General features: G+C 35.5%; 1 protein-coding gene across 1 annotated transcript in view; it reads left to right on the forward strand.

Annotated features, from left to right (window-relative positions):
• Positions 1-11,088: 11,088 nt before the first annotated feature.
• LOC311175384 (uncharacterized protein) overlaps positions 11,089-24,675 on the forward strand; it is a gene marked incomplete at its 5' end in the record, with an annotated part of 31,600 nt that continues 18,013 nt past the window's right edge. Inside the window, 3 exons of the mRNA XM_084240263.1 lie at positions 11,089-11,208; positions 14,788-14,880; positions 22,237-22,616. Of these exons, the coding sequence (XP_084096389.1) occupies positions 11,089-11,208; positions 14,788-14,880; positions 22,237-22,616 (593 nt within the window). The remainder of the gene's footprint in view (positions 11,209-14,787; positions 14,881-22,236; positions 22,617-24,675) is intronic.

Consider the following 24,675-nt stretch of genomic DNA (forward strand, 5'->3'; position numbering starts at 1 on the left):
GTAGTATCACCGAGTGAGCTACAGAATTCAGGAGAGAATAGGTTGGGGGTAGGCAGATAATGAGTTTGTTTTTTTGATTTGTTGATCCTGAGGTGCCTGGAAGACTGGTAGGTTGAGGTCTTCAATAGGCAGCTGGATATATGATTCTGAAGTACTGGTCAGTCATCTGAGATTGTGAGATTAAATTGGTTATAAACCATTAATGTAGATTTAAATCTGATCTCCCGCACTTGGTCATCCTTTTTAGAACTTGAAGTAAGCTATTAATGTAAATGTGCTTATAGATAAAGACTACAAAAAGATAATGGAAACCCACTTCCTTTTCTATGCTGTAGAATTCCGCAAGACTACTCCATCTGCAACCTTCATCACCTGTGCACCACCGTCCCAGCCAAGAAGCTGCCCATTGACTTGTGCCTGGCTTCTCGAATATACCATACAGTCAACAAGAAAGGCCACAAAACAGTAGTGGAAGCATTTGGAACCTCTTTTTTAAATGATCTCTATACAGATGAAGAACAAAAAAATAAGTAAGAAATCCACTGACAATTTTTTTTAAAAGTAGATTTAAACTGTCAAATTCTGCCTTTGGGGTTTGGATTTTGAAGACTTGATGCTGTCCTAGGGCACAAAAGAGCAACAGCTTTTGTTCTTTTCATTCCTTCCCAATAACATGCACACTATAAGTCAGCATCTTCATTTTCAGGCAATATTAACATGAGTTACAACTATCACAAGGTAGCTTTAGTGTAGTGGCATGTAGTTCCCAAAGAGTGTCACACACATGATCACATTTGTTCTTTATAAAAACTCTGTGGATACAGATAGAGAAATTGAGACGTATAAAACTCAAGCAACTTTGCCAGGCTTATACAACTAAGAAAAATCACAGACTGGGGAGTTGAAGTCAAGTCTTTTCGATTTCTCCATCATTGGGAAAGAATCATGAACATAAGTCACTGCCTTTGAAGTCTCTTCCGTTTCTCCTCCTGTCTCATTTACCATTGAGAGCTGAGTATTTCTTTTTTGTGTGTTTGTGTGTGTGGAGAGTATATAATTTTCAGTGTCTGCAAAGGAGAGGAGAAAAGGGAAGGAGGGGGCTAATATTCATTTAGCAGAAACTATATTCCTTGCCTGGTGCTGCATGCTATGTATGTTTCTTTCCTATTTAAGTCTCTAGCTATAAGGGAGAAGTCCTAATTTACATTGTATTCATGAGGAAACTTAGACTTCATATTATGGTTAAGGTTACTTGCCCAAGTTCTTACCTCTGGATAGAGATTAGAATCCAGATTTAAGGCATCCTCCTTCTAATTACCTTTCTCATTAAATTTTTTGTTGTTGTTGTTTTCCTCTCATTACATTTCAATACCCCAGCTGTCCTGTACATGTGGTTATGGTACTGTATGTATATACCTGTGCTTTATGCATAAAGAAGACATCAGAATTCACCCACACTTGGGGGCGATGTCATCCACCCATTGAGAATGCATCCTCGAAAGTCTCTTGCTTTTCAGAATTGCTAAGTAGGAATCTTGCAAAATCATCCATTACATGCTTCAGGGATATTTAAAACATAAATGTTACATTAAGTAGAAATGTTTTCAGTATTATAACTGCTCTAGATACATGAGGACAATATTTTAAAAGATCATTTTTAATTATATTATCACAAAATTAATCAGTACCTTACCCACTCTTCATGGTATAGTCTGAGCCCTTTTTTTTTCAAACTTGATGTTTAGTAAAAATAGTAACACTTACTACATTCTTTCATGGTTTAAAATCATCTGGTTTCCTTGTGTTTAGTACTCACAATGTGATTCTATTTTTTTTTATAAATAATAAATTTTATTTTTATATTCCCCATACAATTGCAGCCCCCCCATTCTGACCCCAATCCCTCCCCTCCCGCCCCCGCCCCCCTAAAAGTGTCTCTGGTTCATAGTTTTTTGTTGATTTTGATTTTCACTTTCTTATAGTTAATCATTTTCCTGGTCCCTTATTTAAGTTTTCTAGATTCCTGCTATGAGTGAGACCATCCGGTATTTTTCTTTTCTTTTTTTTTTTTTTCTTTTTCTTTCTACAATGTGATTCTATTTGAATCCCTAGAAGATAATTATTCTCAGTTCTATTTTCTATTTAGGTAGAAGGATTTCCTTTTAAGACTTATGTGTTATTCATAATTTTATACATCTAACTCTTCTAGCTATGATTTATCAAGTCAATGTTTGTGGAATTTTAGAAAAAAGTATGTGTGAAGAATCTTGGAAATTTCAAAACTGCCCTTGTAACTCTGGTAGAAAATATCCTTCCATATGACATTCTTTGGAAGTCTTTAAAGAGCCTAAAGCTCGGAGTGGAATATAGACATAAACATAATCTAGTAGTCACAAAACTGTGATTTTGAGTCATTTCTCTTAGCACTCTGCAAGCCAAGCAAGTAAATATTGTTCTGAATATTTACATCCTCTATTGTTTATACCAAGTGTTAAAAACTGTTTCTTTCAATTATCCCTATTTTTTTCTTCAAGTAAATCTCGCTTTGTTTTTCTAAGAGAGTCAATAAATGTTCTATTTGCTGATGCTAATTCTTGGCAATTTGTTCCAAAGTATCAAGTAAGAAATTACTTTAAGGACTGAATATTTAATTCTTTGGCATCCACTTCTTTTTTTTTCTGTTAAAAATGAATGTATTCTTATAAGAATCATAAAGAATTTGGGGACCCCAAAGTAGAAGCTTCAATTCCAAGATTAATCTTAGAAAATGAATTAATTAATTAATCTTAGAAAATGAAGAATAGTGCTCTTAAGCTTAGAAAATGAAGAAGAATAATAGTACTATGGTTGGTTTATATGTACTTATTTTTGAGTGAGACTCAGTAGATAGTAGCTTTTGCTAATTAACAAGTACACTGTTTGAAGGACCTTCTGACTAGAGTCTGGCATCCATTTCTTGAGGATTATCTTGCTAAACATAGTTTAAGCTTTTCAGAATATATCTTTCTGCTGAGCCTCCAAGTTTGGAGAAATGCATAACTTTTTCTTCACTACTAAGTGTTCTCAAGAAAGGTAATTGCAAACATGAAATGAATACCCTTTCATTTGATGGTGTTTTGGTTTTTCTGTGCAAATAAACAGTTAACAACAAAGAATAACATTACTTATGGTTATATGGTTTTGTTGCTTTCTTAACTCATCATCTTGTGATGGGATGTGCTACAATTGAGATAATGAGGTAGAGCTCTTTGTGTTTGTATATAATCATATATCTGTGATTATCAGATATATATCAGATATAGGATAAGTATATGATATATAATCATATATTTGTATATGATCACAGATATATGATTATATACAAACACAGTTTTTGTGTAGAAAGAAATTTAAGAAATTTGTTCCGTTTTCATTGTAGATTGTACATTAAATTCACAAATAATGAAAATCTGCCTATTTTTTTTGTTGCTTTATTTATATGGTATATGTTTGCCCATTCTTTTATTTTTAATCTTTCTTAGTTGTGTCACTCGCAGATTTCATAGACAAGTATATTTTTTTTTCAAGTATATTTTTTAATTGCTATCTTCATAATAGGAAGGATCATCCGTTGTCATATTAGGTTAATCTAGTATTCTTACTATCTTATTTGTATTCTCTTTTTATTTTTTTCACTAATTCACTGTTTGTTACTATCCATCATTTGTCAATGTTTCTCTTTTTTATTTGTATAATTATCTTTTATGTTATCATTTTTTCTGTTTTATTATTTAGTGTTTCCATTCTACTTACTGGTGCATTTCTTCATGAGCAGTAACTAGCCATTTGTTGGATCTTCTTTTATCCTCTACATTTATCATTTTTTGCCCCCATTCACCTCTCAAATCTCTGTTTTATATCAATGTTTTAATTTTCTGATGTATACATTTTAAAATTTCTTTCTAATTACCATTTTAATGCCACTATGATATTTTTTGTTATTTTTAAAATTCTATCAGTCTCAAGAAAACTCTCAGTCTTTTGTCTCATTTAAACTTTTGTTGTCTGTTTCAAGAAAGCATTGACAACTTCACTTATTATCAGGGAAATGCAAATCAAAACCACAATGAGATACCACCTCATACTGCTGAGAATGGCTCATATTTAAAAAACTGGATACAATAAATGCTGACGATGTGGAAAAAAAAGAACCCTCTTTGACTGTTGGTGGAAATGTAAGCTGGTCCAGCCACTATTGAAAGCTATGTGGAAATTCCTCAAAACACTAAAAATGGATCTGCTATATGATCCAGTGATTCCACAGTTAGGAATCTACCCAAAGGACACAAAAACATGAATTTGAAAGGATACCTGAACTCCTGTGTTCATTGCAGCACCCACCTACAATAGCTAGATATGGAAACAACCAAATGCCCCCAGACAGTTGACTGGATTAAGAAGATATGGTGTATATACCCAATGGAACATTGTTTAGCGATTACAAAAGATAAACTCATGCCATTTGCAGTAACTTGGATGGGGCTGGAAAGGATTATGCTAAGTGAAATAAGTCAGAAGGAAAAAGAAATATTGGATGGCTTCATTTATAGGTGGAATATAGGGAAACGGAACAAAGGGTCGGAAAAGGACAATACTAGCAAGCTGACCATAGACTTGTGGCATATAGCAGGGGAAGGGGAGGAAGAGGGATTAAGATGGGTAAGGGAAAGGCACAGGGACTTCTGTAATGGTTCATGGGTGATATGGTGGTGGGAGAAGTACAGGGACTGGACCTGAGGGGAAAATCAGATATTGTACAAAAAGGAACAATGACATATGAAAATAAGAATAAATTAAAGAAGAAAGCATTTATAGTTTTCCTTGACAGCTCAAAGCAGACCCTTTCTGAAATATTTTTTGATTTCAATAGTAAGTCTCTTTCAGAAAGATGTTCTTCTGTAATTTCTTGAATATTATATATCTTTCTTACACTTTGCAGATATGACTTGCAATTTCTGACTGTTCATCATTGAGGCATCAGAAAACTACTTTTAGATCTTAAATAGGATAACCAGAAGTGCAGGTTTATATTACTAGCTCAGTCATTCAGAATCCTGAAAGGTGTTGTGGGATAGGACAGGATTTAAAAATTTTGTCTCTACAGTTTTTCCTCTGTGATAGTTAAAACTATTGTATTAGAGGCTGACCTATACCTATGCATTTTCTATCTGATCAAGATTATTCTAGGCTTTTTATTTTCTGTGAGTGTGCATATATTGCATATATATAATTTTACAAAAATGGCATGAAACATATTCCTTTGACAACTGATATTCCTTTGAGCATTTTTGTTTTAAAACTGAAAGTTTTAAAGTTAGTGAACTAATTTTGATTTATTAACTAACATTTATAGTTTACAAGTCAACTATATTTGGGCATACTTTCATTATGAAGATTTTATCTAAACCTTGAAAACAGTATAGTGATATTTAAGTAGGAAAACAGATAATTAATAAAAATGCATTGGGGGCATTCATTACACAAGGTACATATTTATAACAACTCCACATTAAAAAAAAATCACCATTCTACTTCCCAAATATAGAATATGCAGTTCAGAGATGATCAAGTGACATATTTATGGAACTGGTAAAACTAGTTTCAGACCCTGGCCTCTCTGATATGAAATGTGGTTTCCATTATAGCCCACTGTTTTGTGAACTTATGAAAGCCCCTCTGATTTTTATCTCTTTATGCTTCATTGTGGATATTCATTCTCATCTTGTTTTAAAAGTAATGCTGATGTATAAACTTGGAAGAGTCTAAGGAGCTCTAGTTGAATAATTTGAGGTGAACCATATATTACTCCCTGTTGGTGATTTGGATTTGACCCAATAGTTGAAATAGTGGTTCTGCTCATAAGAGGTGGGTGTTCTCTTTAATAATGCCTGTTCCCTCATAGGAACTGGGATCCTTTTCTGAGAGTCCTATGCCAGGTAGGGCAGCTACTTACTTAATTACTGAAAACTTGCACTGACTACTGCCTGGTTTTATATACGCTATCACTGCTTGCTCCCTACTAGAAAGTGCCACCTTCCAATGCTTGACCTTTCTGCTGAAACTTCTAGCACTTCACCACTGTGGTCTTTCTGCATTAGAACATTGTGTTTTGTCTTCTGCTCTGCATTTTCATCCACTGTGGCTATATGGAACAGTCTTTCTCCCATTAGCCTCCTTTCCTCCATTGTCTGCCATTTCTCAATAGTCAGGTTTAATCCTGGCCCCACCTCCACCCCTTACTTGGCTTTGTTCCCTGCTGCAGAATCCAAACAATGGCCCAAGATATTATGCCAAAGAGCAAAAGATTTAATCCCTGGTTGAGGTCTAGCCGGTGATATGTCACAGGAGCACACATATTAGAGCCATAAGAGATTTTAGCCTTTTCCTAGCCTTATCCTCTCATAAATGAGGATGCTGAGGTAAAATTTTGCACTCCAAATTAGAGTTGGTGGTAGAGTGAGAACTAAATCAGTAGTAACTTTAATTAGATTTCTATTATATTTATTTTCAACAAATAGTCCCTGAGCCCAAGTGAGCCTTAAACATACTTAAAAAAAATACAGATTGGGATGACAGTCATTTCTGTATACTCTATCAATGTTTTATAAGAGATTAATGTATTTTTGTTTTTATATGAAATACCAAAAAGGGAATTATTTAGAAATTTGTCTGATATCATGACAGCCAGTATGTAAAAGCTGTAATGTTTTTTAAGGCAAAAACGATGTCATTCCACCAGATGTCACTGTTTGCATGTAGCAATGAGGTTACAATGATTAAAAATAAAATTCCCCCACCCTAATTGTATTTTGTAAAAATAAATTCTATATAGTTATACTCCTATTCTTTAGATTTATTATTTTAAGACTACATTCCATGCATTTAAAAAAGTATTTAAAGTACTTATTACCTGTGATGTAGATTTTAAAGACAATTTAAAGACAACATTGGTTAAAGACAATTATTTGTAGATTAACATCTTCAATATTAGCATCTTCAAGAACTCTTTTTTTTTAATCTAAGAGTTTGCATTTTAAATAGCATTCTTTGTAAGTTACTATTTTCCAAATGGTGGATTGTGATCCAATAAGTAGGTTATAAAATGCTATGAGCACTTAAAAAAAAATGTCTGAAATAATATTACTATAGTAAATCTTTTGTATGTGAACATTCTTAAAATATCCCTGCATACATTTTTGAGTTAACTAAAAGTGACTGTGAGGTCTCTCCCGTGTTTTGTATCCGAAGGCCCAAGATAAATGTGCTAAAGAAGGGGTAACAAAGATATGATGGGGGAACTTCTCTGTTGGGATCACATCATGGAGGAGAAAGGGTGGTTGGAGGGAGAGGCTTTCTGCACCATTCACAGAATGCAGCTCACAGTCACTTTCATGTAACTCATTTAAGACATGTACAGAGACTTTTAACGAGCAAATGTTTTCCAATGGGGGAGAATTTGGAGAAAAATTTCAAAGTAAGTGATTCATTTTTATCAAACAGCACAGTTGTTTAGGGGAGACCCTAAAATCCTGGATTTCAACGTCATTCCGAAGGCTAGTTCTTCCCACTGTATCAGTGTATTTTTAGTTTTCCCTTAAGATTAGACTTTAGTGATTAATAAGTGTATCAATTCACAGGCTCTATCTCAAACATACTGAATTAGGATCTCCAGAGGCGCGATCTACAAAGTTGTCGATTTCACAAACATCCCACATAGTCTTGCGGTCAGGCTGTTTTAGGGAACATTACAGTATATCAGCAGTCCTTGACCTTCAGCACACATCAGCATTGCAGGGTTGGTGAAAACACAGATGGCTGCACACTCAGAGGTTCTGATTCATTGCGTGTGAAGGGGTTCAAGAATTGGCATTTCTAGCTAGTCCCTATGTGATGCTCAGGATGCTGGTTAGGGAACACTGAGAACTCTGCAGTACTTCATACTAACTCATGCGTCTCAGTCCCCAAGGCCAGTCTCTGGGCTGATTTTGACTGTGGGAATTTTCAAGATCAGTCAAATTCAATAATACTTCATCAGTATCAACTACATTAGCGAACATGAATAAGAATCACTTTCCACCCTGAACCAGCCTATGATCAGGTGCGAAAAAGATACAGAATAAAAATGTATATTTTTATAATGAAAGAGGAATCAAATTAAAGAGGAAAACTAGTAATGCAAAGCTTAATGTTGATTGGGAGGAAGGGGGTTTTTCAAGGTTTCATGTAGGAGTTAAGATCTGAAATTCTTGTTTTCATTATTTTCAAAACCACATGGGACTATAATTTGGTTTCTTGTCTCCCTTGTTGCTCCTGTAGTAATTTTGGCAACTAGGGCGTCTTTTGCATAATGAAGGTAGGTTGGGCCAGGTGTTAGGGGAGAGAAGTAGCCTTGGTAAGGTAGATAGGGGCCACATACAGAGGACCCTGAAAGCTGGACTCTGGAGCTCATAGTCAGCACTATATCTGGAAGGAGTGTGTCTGACTATAACTGTGGAAGGAGCCAATTGCATGGTTGGAGGAGGGTTAGGCTGGAGGTGAGGGGCCGGCTAAGATATCACAGCACTTAGGTGAGAGAAAATGCAATGGACACCAGAGACACTGGCAGGAAAAGAAGCAGGAATAACAATTACTTTTAGGGGGGAAGCAGAAGGTTGTAGAGAAGGGATGTTCAGTCTGAACTACTGAGACAGTGGTGTTTACCAAAGGGGAGAACTCTAGAAAGAATTGATTCTTCTCTCTAAAAATAAGACAATGGGGGAGAATTTGGAGAAACATTTCAAAGTAAGTGATTCATTTTTATCAAACAGCACAGTTGTTCTCTTAAGTACCAAGACTATAATTTAGGGAGTTGTCACCACACTAGGTGAACAGTGATACTTAGGTGTTTCCAGGCAACTGATGTGAGAAGGTGAACCCATGACTCTGTTTCTAGAAACACCGTCACTATGAAAACACTTTGCATTTTAACAAAAAAAACAAACTAACACAGTTGGTAAGCTTGAATAGCCTGTCCACACGTCTACCAGACATGTGGAAACAGCTGATGAATGCTGTTTTCTTTTAACTTTTCTTCTAACCAACCACATCATTTATCTTTAGTGCACTTTGGGAATGTGAAAAGGTGGTAAGTGTGAATGACTCTATCTGCTTGTTTTTGATTGGAGGCCAGATGAAAATACAGCAGAGTAGCTTCTTAAGTAACCCCTCTCCTCCCTGATATTAGGAACACTTTATTGCTTTTGAGGAGTGTACTCTTGCTTCATCCTTCTAGACCTGAGACCTCACTCTGCTTCCTTGTTATTGTTTTTCTTCAATATATCAATCAAGATTCAGAAAATAGTAATACATGTAGCTATTATAAGCAAAAAGAAACTTGCTAATAGGATTTTTGACACTTAGAAAATCAATGAAAATTTTGGAATCATGAGTTCTAGCAAGGGAGAGCTTCCAGATATGACTCACCGAGCACTCTGAAGGACTCACCAAGCACTCTGAAGGACTCACCGAGCAGGACTGTGCTCCTTCTGGTGTAATTCAGGAAAATGGAAAATCTGGAAGCCAACATTGGCCAAATATCATCTTAGCTGAGATTCATGGATCAGCTGGTCTCTCCTCTCAAAGCTTTTGACTCTGGAACCACACATGGCGCCTGTTTGCTATGCTCACTAGCAAAAATAAAAGGGCATCTGGCAAAAGAAGTACTGGAACACTTATAAATATGTATATATATATATATATAGAGAGAGAGAGAGAGAGAGAGAATATATATAGAATATAAAGAGAGAGAATATATATAGAATATAAATATATATAGAATATAAAGAGAAAGTTAAACTTTATCTTCTTTTTACACTCATATATTTCACTAGATGATGCAGGAAGCTTTCCCCCAATGCTCTTTTAGCTTTGGGTGGGCCATTTTTAAAGAATCTGATATGATGGCATTGGAGGGGCTTAACATATTATTAATAACTGCAGGCAGTTGGGTTTGGTTTTGTTTAATCTTCACATTTGGTGGCTTATAAAATGATTGTCTGTTCACATGATTGCATAGTTGCAAGACTGACTCTAAATGCTTCCGTGGGAAATTGATATAGTCTGTGCAAGCCTCCTTTAACTCATTTTGTATTTCTTTTATATGAAGTGCTACAATACAAAAATGAATGTATTTTTCAAGTAGTCTGTAAGTCAGTCATGAATAACACATTTTGTCTTCACATTCTAATTTACTTCATATCCTTGGTTTAATTAAGGCTTTTACTGGTAAGTTTTGAACCTTCCACTTACATATTCTTGTGCATATGGAATTTGTAACCTAGAACAAAATCTGATGCCCAAAGAATTTTCTGTTTATTCCTGCAAGATATGAATCAAAGAAGAGGAAACTTTACTATGAGAAGGCAGTTCTGCTTATGCTTTGCCAGAGTCTAAGAAATGAAACTTGGGGCCTCCCTGGTGGTGCAGGAGGTTAAGATGCAGCACCATGAAGCAATCCACAGCCACTGCAGCACTAGTTCGAACCCCAGCCAGGGAGCTACCCACATGGCACAGCAGACCTCTCCTGACTTGCCTCCTGCTCCCCTCAGCAGTGTATTTCTGTTGATCCACCTGTTCTGTCCCTACTCTCTTTGGTGAATCCTCTCACTACCCCCCTGCACCTCTGGCTTGTACTCCAGCTCTTGTATGCATAAATAAATCTTTAAAAAAATGAAATGAAACTTATTTGTGAGCCTGTAGTGAGGAACAGCAATCTGAAAATAGAGATCTTATTTTTAACCTCTTTTGTTATTGGGATTTCATAGAATAAATTTATTCCAATATCACCATGAAGTTCACCACTAAAATATATTCAGAACCAAACAAATTATTTTTGAATTATTTCCCATTTTGGGTCTGACTTCTACAGAATATCTGTTTAATGTGGATGTTAAACATCAGTGTGTTTATGTTGGCAGAACGTGAAATGAGGGCAATCTTTGGCTTAATTCTATGACTCAAATAAATGTATTATCTCTATCACACTGCAGAATACTGCAAGGAATTCCTGTTATGCGTGACGATCAACAGAATGTTGCCTTCTTTCCAGCAACACCATTGCTGCCGCCTGAAATGGCAGAAAGAACTAGACAGCACACTTGCAAACCAAACCTACAAATCTTGGGAGAGGAAGTAAGAATTTCCTTTAATATTTGTTTCTCTATCTCCTAGTTATCAAACTTTTTGGTTTAGGACCCTTTCAACACTCTTTAAAGTTAATGAGAACCACGATAAGTATTGATGTGACTCATATCTATTGGCATGTATAATACTGGACATTGAAATGGAGAAAATGCTAAATATTTTTTTTCTGAGTTTTCTCGGTATCTTCTTCCATTTCTTCAAATTTCTTTATCATGGCAATTTTAAACTCTGTATCTGAAGACGATATCTTCCATGCCTCTGAAGTTGGGTTCTGGAGATTAGTCCTCTCTCTGTGTTGTACTATTTCGCTGAGGACTCATGGGGCAATTTGTTGGGTTATTTTTTCTCCCTATTACTTGCTTTTGAGCCCTGCTACTGTAAGTGGGGCTTCTGCTGGTCAGGGCTTTATTTGCTATTTCATGAGCATCCTTGTACATATCTTTTCGTACACGCTTATTAGAATTTCCTTAGAATATATATTATATATGTAACATACTATGTGTGTGTATATATATATATATATATATATACACACACACACACATACACACACACATATGTCTGGGAATGAAATTGCTGGATCAGTGGTCATGTACATTTTCTGTTTTACTAGAATTGGCCAATGTGCTTCCAGTATGGTTTTACTAATTTGCTGATCTCCTTGGCAGCACTTGGAATCACCAACTTTGCATTTTCCCTAACCTGATGGGTGTGTAAAGTAGTCTTTCCCCGGCTTTCACAGACTCTGGAACTAGAATGAATATTTTTTTAAATATTTATTTTTTATTTGTACAATAGCTGGGGCACAGGCCAGAGGCACGGGAGGGTGAAAGAATTCACCAGAGACAGAGTGGGGAGCAGAACAGGCAGACAGACCGAAGACACTGCTGAGGGGAGCAGTGGGTGTGACAGGAGAGGTCTGCCGTGCCATGTGGGAATCTCCCTGGCCGGTTGGGAATTGAACCCGTGCTGCAGAGGCTACGGACAGCTTCACAGCCCTGAGCTCAACCCACTGTGCCACCGGGGAGGCCCTGATTTTTTTTTTTTTTTACAGGAGCTTAAATTTTCTTCCTAATGACCTTTTATTGGGGTTTTTTTGGGGGGTTATTTTCAAAGGTGTCTTCTTATCCAGGATGTACAAAGTTGTTTTGGAATATAACTCCACCCAAATTCTCTGTTCCAGTATCTATCATGAAGGAAACTGTATATCCAAATTATGAGGTAACATGATTGTTTGACAATTAAAAAAGGTAATTGTTTGACAATGAAAAATTTTTGTCTTTTCAGGGTTTTGTTTATTATGTTTATTTTTCATGTTTATTATTTTTCTCAAGTCAATTGCTAATCTATATTCTTATGAAAGGCACCTATCTGATTGAAATTTATAATTTATAAACAGAATTTGTATATATTCTCTAGTTTTAATCTCCATTTTTAATGTTGCATCATTTTCTTTCCCATAATGAAATTTAAAAGCTTTTTATTGTGGTAACTTTGATTTACACCATTGTTTGTCTATGACAAGTATAGGGTTCTACCCTAAGGTGTTGCTAACACAACACCACCTCACACCTGTGAGATTGGCCCATATCAAGAAAAGCAAATCCAATAAGTACTGGTGAGAATGTTGTGAAAAAGGAACCCTCTTACACTGCTAGTGGGAATGTAGACTGGTCTGGCCCCCATGGAAAACAATATGGAGGTTTTTTAAAAAGATTAAAAATGGATCTGCCATACGACCCAGGAGCAGGTACTCCCAGTTATCTACTTTAACTTGCAAAAACACTTATTGAAAAAAAAAAAAATCACTACTCCAAAGGGAAGCTTGCACTCCCATGTTCATTGCAGCACTGCTCACAATAGCCAAGCCATGGAAATAATCTAATGACATATTTAAGTTCTTTCTTCTTTTGAGTAGATGATTTTAAAATAAGTTTTTTTTTTCTCTTTTCTCATTTTTCAATTACAAATGTTTTAGTCTCTACTTGTGAAGCTACTATACTCACATCAGTATAAAACCATCCCCTTTGTGAGTTGGTGGTGGGTTCACTATGGCAGTATCTGATGGGGTACCCCAATATTACTCAGTCATAAATAAATAAATAAAATCATAATTAGGTTCTCAGTAACAAAAGTGTATAATATCTTGAAAAAAATCCCTTTAATTTTTTAGTAAGGTTTGTGATGTCATCCCTTAGCTGTTACATATCGTGGCCAGTTAGCCAGAAAAACAAATGAGTTCAACTTACCATCTTTGACCAAAAATTTTTAAATTTATTAATTCAACTTTTGCATCTCTGAATGCTTTTTAATTTTCTCTTTGAAAATTTTTTGGTTATTGACTCTCTGTTTTCCTTAGATTGACACTTGTGTTTGGTTGTTTTGTTAAACACTTATGTTGGCAATGAAATTAATTTATCTTCTTTTTAAATAATATAAGTACTTCATAAATTTTCTTCTAAGACTTTTGTATTGTTTATATAAATTTTTATTTATAGTGCGCACTTTTATATCCTGAATAATTTTCATTGAAGTTTGGTTATCTTTTTTGATACATTGCTTATGTCAGTAAATTGTTTTTAAACTTTTTTGACAGATTTATTTTGCTTAAATTTTATTCTTAATCCTTATTGACTAAGGAAAATATATTCTTTAGAATAAAAGTTTATTGGAATTTATTGACACTTGCTTTGTGGTATACTAGACATTCCAATAGTATCTATCAATTCTCTCTTCAATTTTAAATGGTTAACTTGGCCTTACTAATATTATCTTTTTGTGGGCAGTTTCTTCTTATCTGTCCTATAAGTTAGGCTCATAATTTGAACAAACAAAGCAGGAAGATGATTTAACTCATCATGAATCCACTAGCCTGTCAAATTTAGATCTAGCTGTTTGTGCATATACAAAGCACTGATTACGAACAGAGAAGTAGCACATTTAATAATAATCATAATTACCTCAGAAGTTTATCATTATAATAATAAATTGCATATGTGACTTCATTAATGGATAGTTTGAACTATAAAGCATTAAGGATATTTTTATTTCTATTAACATTTAGGAATGGTCACTTTCACCATAGTCCCTTGTGCTATTCTCTCCCTTAATACCTTTTCCTTCCCTTCCATCAAATAATGTTTCTTATCCATGGTTGCCTGCTAGTTTTATTATTATTATTATTGTTTTTGCTGATGTAAAAGATACAAATAAAAATAAATATAAAAAAATGGTCACTTTTGAACAATAAATCCAAATGATAGGTCCTGTTCATAATCCTGATGTTGATATGCTAGATTCAGTGCTAACCTATGAGGTCACAGGCTCATCCATGGTTCCTCAGATTAGGTTAGGGATAAAGGAAATAATGTAAGCATATTCATAAATGTTAAATTGTGTGTGTCAGCCAAATACTAAGACTGTTGCTGGATTTGAATTATCTCTGGTAAGTGTTTTCTAGCATTCTACTTTTCCTATACGTTTCTCTTTTGGTAGTAATGTAATAGTGATCCTAAGTTTTTAAAAAGTATTCTATTACATAATTCAAAACTTATCTTTTTATCACAGAGTGTTCAATCAAGCAGAATTTTAATTGACAGATTATCATGTGAAAGCGAGGAAAGTGTCATTACTTTAAGTCAGCGTAGGATAAGTTCTAGGGTATGTATAATTTTTATTCTGAGTTGTGGGTTGGTTGGTGTATCTGCCTACAGTTCATATGCTATTTTTAGTAATTTAAGACATTATTTGTTTGTGTTTCCTCGTTCTGGAAAATGCCTCAGAACTCACTCTGCTGAGAAATAAGCCAGAAAGAAAAAGAAAAATACCGGATGGTCTCACTCATAGCAGGAATCTAGAAAACTTAAATAAGGGACCAGGAAAAAGAATAACTATAAGAAAGAAAATATCAAAATCAACAAACAACTATGAACCAGAGACACTCTATGGGGGGTGGGGGGCGGGGAAAGGCGGGCTTGGGGTCAAAATAAGGGGGTTGTAATTGTATGGGGAATATAAAAATGAAATTTAAATAAAAAAATCGATGAGAAAAAAACAAAAAACAATAAATTAATCTTAAAAAAAAAAAGAATGGAAGGAACCGGGCCTCCCTGGTGGTGCAAGGGATTAAGACATAACACTATGAAGCTACCCGCAGCCAAAAAAAAAAAAAAAAAAACTCACTCTGCTGAGATAGCTTTTTTCTTTCTTGCATAGATTGTCTTTATCATTCTGAGAAGTTATTAGTTACTAATCGGTTTGTCACTTATTCATCACTTGTTGCCCAGGTCTTAATCATCAAACATGTTTCTGAATCTTTTGACCTAAGGGAGGAACTATTTATAGCCACAAAGCACAGTAAATACAGTCCTTAAGTGATGATAAAATTTTTTACCACTCTACAGTGCATCCAAGAAAGCTAATTAAATAATAAACACAACCGGTGAGAAAAGAGAGTGTTTGTGGGAAATTTCAATAACGGGTTTAATAAATGTCTTGAACTTTATGGGGGACAGACAAGAAACCACTTCATTTTTCACAAACATTTAATATTTTGAATCCCAGTGAAAATCCCCTTCTTGTCGGTTACCTAGATGTGTCTATGTCCATTGTCCCCCACATGGTAAGGTAATTTTTTTGACGGGGGGAGAAGATAATGTTTCTATTTAATATGGATCACCGTTCTGTTCTTTTCCTTATAGCACTTCTTAAATATTTGTCCTTATGGTCTTTTTACTCCTCATCAGCCTAGGGCCATGTCATTCTCGTTCACTGTTTTATCCACAGCTCTAGAGCACATAAAAAATAATCGAACCAACAAATGGCACTTTCTTGTTTGAAAAGCCATTTGTAATTTCTGAACTATTGGAGTGGCATTAGTTACACTGGCTGCCAGATATTCTCTTTTTTATAACTGTTCCTGTCAATCCATCCTCCCTACTGGCCCCTACTACATTCTTTTTTTTTTTTTTAAGATTTATTTATTTATACAAGCACTGGGTATAGTCAGAAGCACAGGAGGGTGAGAGAATTCATCAGGGCCAGAGCAGGGAGCAGAGCAGGCAGAAGGACCAGAGTACACTGCTGAGGGGAGCAGCGGGCGGCAGGAGAGGTCTGCGCGCCATGTGGGACCCTCCTCTGGTGGCCGGGGAGCAGCCGGGGATCGAACTGGTGCAGCAGAGGCTGATGGGCAGCTTCGCAATCCAGTGCTCAACCGCTGCGCCACTGGGGAGGCCCCCCTACTACATTCTTAAACACAGATATGATTATGTCTGTCACGTCTCAACCAAGTAATATTTAGTAGGTGGCGTTATATTGAATGATGCCTCCTACTAAATAAACAGGAGTGTTTGTTTAATAAAGCCTTATTAGCTGGCCTCAACTATATTTTCTAACTTAATCCCCATTACACATTTGCTTCCTTGTAACCTCCATGTGTCCTGTGTTCTGTCTGTACCAAAAAGTCCTTGGGACTGAAATCCCTGAACACCACAGCTTGTTTAGTCTATTCCAGTGGCTGTTCCATGTTCTCAACCCTTTTCTGTCTATGGAAAGTTTGTTACCTTTAAAAGCCTCCTCTGAGGGAGAGGAGTGAGAGGGATGGAGAGAGGAGCACAGGGACAGTGGTGAGGGTGCACGGGAGCCTTGGGGAAGGAGATTCTATGGGGACTCAATCTGAGGGGGTGGGGGAAGAAAATATGGTCTAAAAAATGTAAAAAATGATAAATGTTAAAATAAAATGAAAAAAAAAAGCCTCCTCTGATGCTACCTCTTTATCTTGGTTTATCAGGTGTCTTGTCTTTCAGAATTACCCTCTTCCTCAACTGTTTTCTCTTCACTCCAGCTTTATGCCAGCTTTATAGACACTGCCAGTCACTTTCAATTATGCTTACTTCTTTTTATGCCTGTTTAATCCATTATACTGGTTTAGGGTATGGAAAATGTCATTTTGGGGGGTATTTTCTAGGGGGTAGTGTTTCTCAACTCTTATAATAACTGTCATATTAGGTGATATTTGTGTGATTCTGTGGAGTAAAAAGTTGGAGGTGGTTCATGATTAGAAGTGATTTTTCAAGTGACAGTAGCTACTCTAGGTGCCACTAGTGCCACCCCAGGACCCTTTGTCCTGGGTTTTAGTCCCTCCTGGGGATTAGTCCCCCAGCATATTGATAGCACATACACTCACACTTGTGCCACTTATACAAACTGGAAAGCTGCAGCATAGCACCTTGCACACTTGATAAGTGTGTGCTTGTCAAGTTGAATTTTTAAAAACAAAAGTTTCCATGGTTATATACTTTTTAAATTTAATTGATGGATTCTAAGTTCTGTTCTTCCTTGTGAAATCAGTGTCCTTGAACTAGTAAGGACCTACATTTTCATTAGTATTTGTAGGATAAATGAATCAATCAGGCTTCTTCTACCATTAGCCCCTGTGGCTATCACCTGCAGTTTTGATCATACTAACACAGAAGGCACTAGGGATCGTCAGTGCGGAGCAAGTGTGCCTGACTGTGGACACCTGAGCATGGGGGTGTGTACATGTGCAAGTGTGTGCACCTGAGCTTAGAGGTCAGGGATATAAGGGCGGCGTCACTCAGAGACAGAGGATGGCTAGGAGAAGCCCAGTGGCCTGACTACAGAAGAGGCGAGACCACGCAAGAATACCACAGAGCCCAGAGAGAGTAAAGATACATGGGAAGCTGGGAGGCTGGGTTGCCTGGCTGCATCCCAGCCCCCCTACCCCAATGCCGGGCCTTTGCCTGCCTCCTTGCAGTCCAGCCTCCCTGCCTGGTGTGCCTGTGTACCTGGTTCCATGAGAGCATTAGAGCCTGAAAAATTCCACTTGGGGCTCAGGAACTCTCTTTTATCCTTATGCCAGAATTGATAGAGAACCTGCCCTGTGCTTGCTTGCACAAGAGTATTTCTGCATTTTTATTAATTTACTTACACAGTTATCATTAGCCAGCTGTAATGTATTTTAGTTTCACAAATACTCTCTACAGTCAATGCATATTTATCATTTGCTTGTTTCATAGGCTTTCTTCCTAAGAAAAGCTGCATCATTTGAAAATATCCAACATTTCAATACACAGCCTCCGTGGTTAAAGGTATGATAATTGTTCAGATGTTATTCAAAGAATAGTAATAGACATCACTTAAACTTAAACTTTTTAACATTGATTCATCCAGAGTTAAATGAAGGTTGGGAATCAAATGTATATTGGTATACCCTCTAAGATTGTGGTTCATGGTGCTACAAGCAATACAAACTAGCTGGTGCTTATTTCCAGTTCTTGTAAAGTAGAATATGTCACACTGTTTCCCAGGTTTGAACCCTTACTTTGATTATTTAACATACTCTTTGTCCAGTTAAAAATGCAGTCACTTTCCTCTGCACCAAAAATGCACAGATCTTTTGGATGGGCTGGTTCTTACCTTTGGTGCATTGACAGCTTAGCCCCAACTTTTCTTTTTCTCTCTGAAATAAATCATTCAGTCAGCTTCCTTGTTTCTTCATGTCACTTGCTTTTAACTTGTTAACTTACTCAACTTTAGCATGCTTCCTATTTTATTTCTGACATTCTTCCTTCTTAATTGACTTGATTCTTCTGCTTTGTCTCCCTTTTATATGATCACTATCCTTAAGATTATTTTTAACTGAGATGTAATTGAAATATAACATCAGTTTCAGGTGCCCAACGTAATGATTTGTGGTATCTGTCTATATTGTGAAATGATCACCACAATAAGTTTAGTTAACATCTGTTATCTCACATAGTTGTGATTTTTTTCTTATGATGAGTACTTTTAAGATCTATTCTCTTAGTAGCTTTGAAATATACAATACACTTTTATTAACTATAGTACCTCTGCTGTATATTATCTCCCTAGGACTTATTTTATAGTCGGAAGTCTATATCTCTGACTCCCTTTGCCCATTCTCTTCCTTCCCTCCCAGGCTTAGGTAACCACTAATCTGTTCTTTGTATCTATGAGTATGTATGAGTATGTTTTTTTTTTTTTTACATTTCACACACATATAAGTGACATCAAATAGTATATATCTTTGTCTGACTTATTTCACTTGTCAACTCAGACTTCAAGATTAGTCTGAGTTGTTGCAAATGGCAGGAGTTTCTTCTTTTTAATGGCTGCACAATATTGCACTGACTATCTATACGATCTATATCTCTATATCACAACTTGCTTATCCATTCATCCATTGATAGGCATTTAATTTATTTTCATGCCTTTGCTATTGTAAGTAATGTTGCAATGAACACTACTTTGCTATCTCCTTAAGGTATTCTTTCTTTCTTTCTTTCTTTCTTTCTTTCTTTCTTTCTTTCTTTCTTTCTTTCTTTCTTTCTTTCTTTCTTTCTTTCTTTCTTTCTTTCTTTCTTTCTTTCTTTCTTTCTTTCTTTCTTTCTTTCTTTCTTTCTTTCTTTCTTTCTTTCTTTCTTTCTTTCTTTCTATGTTTATCCTATAGCTTTACTGAATTCATTTTTTTTTAAAGATTTATTTATTTAGGCATACAAGAACTCGGGTGCAGGCCAGAGGTGTGGAGGGTGAGAGGATTCACCAGAGACAGAGTGGGGAACAGAACAGGCAGGTTGACTGAAATACACTGCCGAGGGGAGCAGCAGGCTAGTCAGGAGAGGTCTGCTGTGCCATGTGGGTAGCTCCCTGGCCGGGGATCGAACTCATGCTGTGGTGGCTGCGAATGCTTCATAGGTTGCATCTTAACCCCTTGCGCCACCAGGGAGGCCCTGTGTTGGTTTTTTTTTTTTTTTCCTTTGAGTCTTTAGAGTTTTCTCTATTATATAAGGTCATATCATCTGCAAATATAGACAATTTCTCTTTAGTTGTGATTCGAATGCATTTTTTTCTTTTTCTTGCCTACTTGTTCTGGCTAGGACTTCCATCACTATGTTGTGTTAAAGTGGCAAGAGTGGACACTTGTTTTCTTCATCTTTTTGGAAAGCTTTCAGTCTTTCACTGTTGAGTATGATGCTAGCTGTGGCCTTTATTATGTTGGGGTATGTACCTTCTATACCAAATCTGTTGAAAAGGTTTTTTTTAAATCATGAAAGGATGTTGATTTTTGTGAAATCCATCTTTGGCATTTATTTAGATGATCATATAATCTTCATTGTTCATTATACTAATGTGATGTAACATATTTATTGATTTGGGTAGGTTGAACCATCTTTGTTTGTAAGAGATAAATCCCACATGATCATGTTGTATGATCCTTTCAATGTACAGTTGAATTCAGCTTGCTGGTATTTTCTTGAGAATTTTTGCATCTATTTTTATCAAAGATATGGGTTTGGTTTTCTTATAGCTTTATATACATACTAACCATATAAAATAGGAAGTTAGTCATATAAAAGAAGAAAAGCCTATCTTTTTTAACAACATGGATGAATCTTGAGGGCATTGTGCTAAGTAACAGAGGAAGATAAAAATGGCCTCTTCTCCTACATGAAGAATCTATAAAAACTGAATTTGCAGAAATGTGGAATAGAGTGCTAGTTGCCAGGGACTGGGAATGGGGGAGGAATAAGTATATTTTGGTGTGAACTGCCAGTTTTAAGTAAATTTTGGGGATCTAATGTACAGTACAGGGTCTATAATTATACTGTATTCATATTGAAAGTGGTTAAGAAAGTAGATATTAAATGTAAGTGCCAAACACACAAAAATGGTAACTACATGAGCTAATGGATGTGTTAACTAACCTTATTAAATGGTAATCATTTCATAATATATATTGTATCAAGTCATCACATTACATACCTTAATTTTATATATGTTATGCACAAACAATTTTACAAGGCTATAAAATAAAACAAAATCCTCATTCTGGTACCTTTCATCTATAGTTATAGATTCTATCAGTAATTGCCTACCCAGTGTTTTTCAGACTGCATATTACTTCCTTGTGTGATTCATATCTACTGGGTAAGTGGGGAGTGAGGGTATCTAATGTTCTACCCTTTTTTTCAGGCACATGTTTTCAGGCTCCAGTATATTCTCTCTCTATGTATAAAATATATACACATGTATATATTTATGTATATTATGTACATATATACTCTGTAGTCTACATATTTCTCTAGTCTCCTTTTTAATTACAAATTGAATTATAGTTTCTTAACTAGAAATATAACATAAGGGGAAGTATAGAAAGTCATGAAGGGTCAATATTGCTGTTGTTTTAGTACAACTATTGTATATAATGAGCTTGTGTGAAATTGTTGTGCTTGAAATTTGGATCTAAATTTACTTTAAAGTTATCTATAACAATTAATTATTTAACAAAATTAAATAAATGTAGTAATTTACTGTTAAAAACTCAAAAGGCAGGAAATACTATATCAAAGGATTAGAAATAATTTCTCTCTTATTAGTAATAAATATTAGTTTCAAGTGCTGATGAATAATCTTTAAAATTGTTTAGGATTATTAATGTGTCACAATATTGAATCATTAAAAATTAAGTGGCTTCTCTAATGATTAGATTAAATAAATATTAGGCTGACATCCTGTTACTTTAGCTTGCAAATATTGAATTGAAAATCTCATAGAGAACATCTGAATACTATTGTTTAGAAATTTAATGCTGTTAAAGTGCTTTTGAAAATGGACTCACACATTGATTTTTATGACATTTTAATCATTTTTATCCATTATATCAATTTTTGCATTAAAAATAGAGCATGTGTTATATTTGAATATGTAAAGAACATTTCTGTTAATTAAAAATGTATAAAATCAGTTAATTCATATATACTTTGTAGTGTTACTTTTATGTAACTAAAAATGTCATACCTTGCTTTAACTAACCCACTGTTAACTTTAGAAGCTCACTTTTGAAGAATCTCATGAATACATGATTTAAAATTTTTCAGTAGTGTCCAACTGCATTAGTAATGATTGAAGCTGAATTAATTTTAAATGTGTAGCAATTAAATCAATTCTTTTCCTGCATTTTAATTTCCTTATTAGAGAGTAAAATCTACAGTTGAGTTGTGGAGGGAGGAGGCTCCCACAACAAAGTTTGAGATCAAGAATGATGTGAACACCAACATGGAAGAGGTGTTGTTTCAGAAATCAAAGGCGTTGGAGTGGCAGAGCATTACTGAGCAAAAGGAAACTGAGGAATCCAGCTCTGTGCGAGAGAGTATCGATACCATCTTAGATAATATGCAGCACAGACACAGTTTTAGAAATCTCTCTCTCTCTCTCATTGAAGCATCCAAACAAGCTGGCATTACTTACATTGTTTATCCCAAGAAAAGGAAGATGAAGTGGAGAAAAAGAATGAAATTTCAGAAACTTACAATGGTGTATGAAGAATTAGCCAAGCCTCCAAAAATTATTGAAAGGTCTTGCTTAATTAATCATTGTTATAGTTTAAGAAAATTATTGTGGTTTTGACCTTAATTAATTTTCTGATTGCTTCTATTAAAAAGTATTTTAAACTGGGTTAACAGTGGGGTGCCCCTATGAGGATACTTACCACCAACTCACCCATATTCTACCACCATGGCCCATCAATTTGATGGCTAAATGAAATCTTTTAGAGGAAAGACATGGAATCTACCAAGTTATTTCCCTGGAGTGATTTAACACCAAAACCAACCTCTGCTCTAAACAAATACCACTTATTCAAAAATTGAAATAGATTGTTGGTATTTGACTTTTTTCAAATTTTAAGCAATTGAATCAAGTAATAAATCTAGATAGAAAAATTGTTTCTGTATGCTGTGAACACTTACACAGGGATCAACACACAGAAATAATTAAATTTTCTCCTTACTTGGAAGTAATCGTATTTAGCATGTTTAAAATTATGAAGGGAACTAAAATAACAACAACTGACATTTCAGCTCTCTTCATATAAAGTGTTCAGAATATAGCTTTCTTATAATCCAAGTGTTGTGCAGAATAGTTTCTAAAAAGCCTCTGGGCTTTCTCTTTATCCCGAGATGACAGAATTCATTACACTTACACTCTTTTGAATAGTAAGGATTTTACTGGTGATGAGTCATAAACACTTTGTTCACTTTATTGTTACAAAGACTTGCTGATTCTGATTAAGGGTTAGTTATATTTTGGCGTGGTGGCTTACTGTCCTTTAGAAGACTGGGGAATAACCCTATATGGGTATGAGTGAGAGTGGAACAGAGACCAACCGTTTTTTTTTTTAAAGATTTATTTATTTATGCACGCAAGAACTGGGGTGTAGATCAGAGGTGCAGGGGGTTAGAGGATTCATCAGAGAGAGTGGGGAGCAGAATAGGCAGATCTACTGAAATACCCTGCCGAGGGGAGCAGCTGATGAGACAGGAGAGGTCTGCTGTGCCATGTGGGTCACCTCCCTGGTGGGCTGGGGAACTGAATTCATGCTGTAGTGGCTGGCAATAGCTTGATAGCTCTATCTGTAACCCCTGCGCCACCAGGGAGGCCCCCAGAGACCAACTCTTGAATGACATTTAAGTCCTGACATCTCTGCTCACTACTTATGCTTAAGTTTCTCTTACAACAAATATAACATGTAGAAACTTTTTGTTAGCTAGCTTTTAGGTGATTTTAGGTAGAAATTTTCTTTTTCATTTGAAAAATATTTCAGATCAGAACCAGAAGTTTGCTTGTATATCTTGATACATTTGCAGATTACAAAGTATTATTTTCATTTAAAATAATTTAAAAAATAATTATTTTTTAATTGAGGTACACTGGCTTACATTATTGTTAGTATTTTGGAAGTATGGTATCCCCCACCTCAAGTATTGCCACCATAGTGTGGCCACAGCGAAATAACCCACAGTCCTCCACCATAGACCATTGTGCTACATTTCCTCTTGTTCTGACCCTTACCCCATCACTCTTGCCTTGGAGGTTCAATTCTGTATTCAGTTTTTATTATCTGTCTTTATCTGGATCCTAGTTACTTTATATTCCACATATTAGTGACACTATCCTGTATTTTTCTTTCTCCTTATTTCACTTAGCATTGCCCCTTCCAGTTTTATTCATATTGCTGCAAACTCATGTTGGCATGAGCTTATCTTTTTTTGATTGCTGAGTGATATTCCATTGTTTATATATACCACATCTTCTTGATCTACTCATCCGTTTTGGGGCACTACATTGTTTCCATAATTTTGCTATAGTAAATAATACTATGATAAACATGGAGTGCAAATTTCTTTTGAACTAGTGGTTTTGAATTTTGGGGGTAGTTTCCTAGGAATAGAATTCCTGGGTCAAATGGTAGATCCATTTTTAATATTTTGAGGTGAATTTTAACAATTCACCTCCGTACTGCTTTCCATAAGAATCAGTTTGCATTCCCACCAGCAGTGTAGGGGGTCTCCCTTTTCTCTACATGCTCTCCAGCATTTGTTTCTGGTCCTTTCAATGTGGACCATTTCACAGTTG

This window comes from Talpa europaea (genome assembly GCF_964194135.1).
Source record: "Talpa europaea genome assembly, chromosome: 8".
Taxonomy (NCBI): domain Eukaryota; kingdom Metazoa; phylum Chordata; class Mammalia; order Eulipotyphla; family Talpidae; genus Talpa; species Talpa europaea.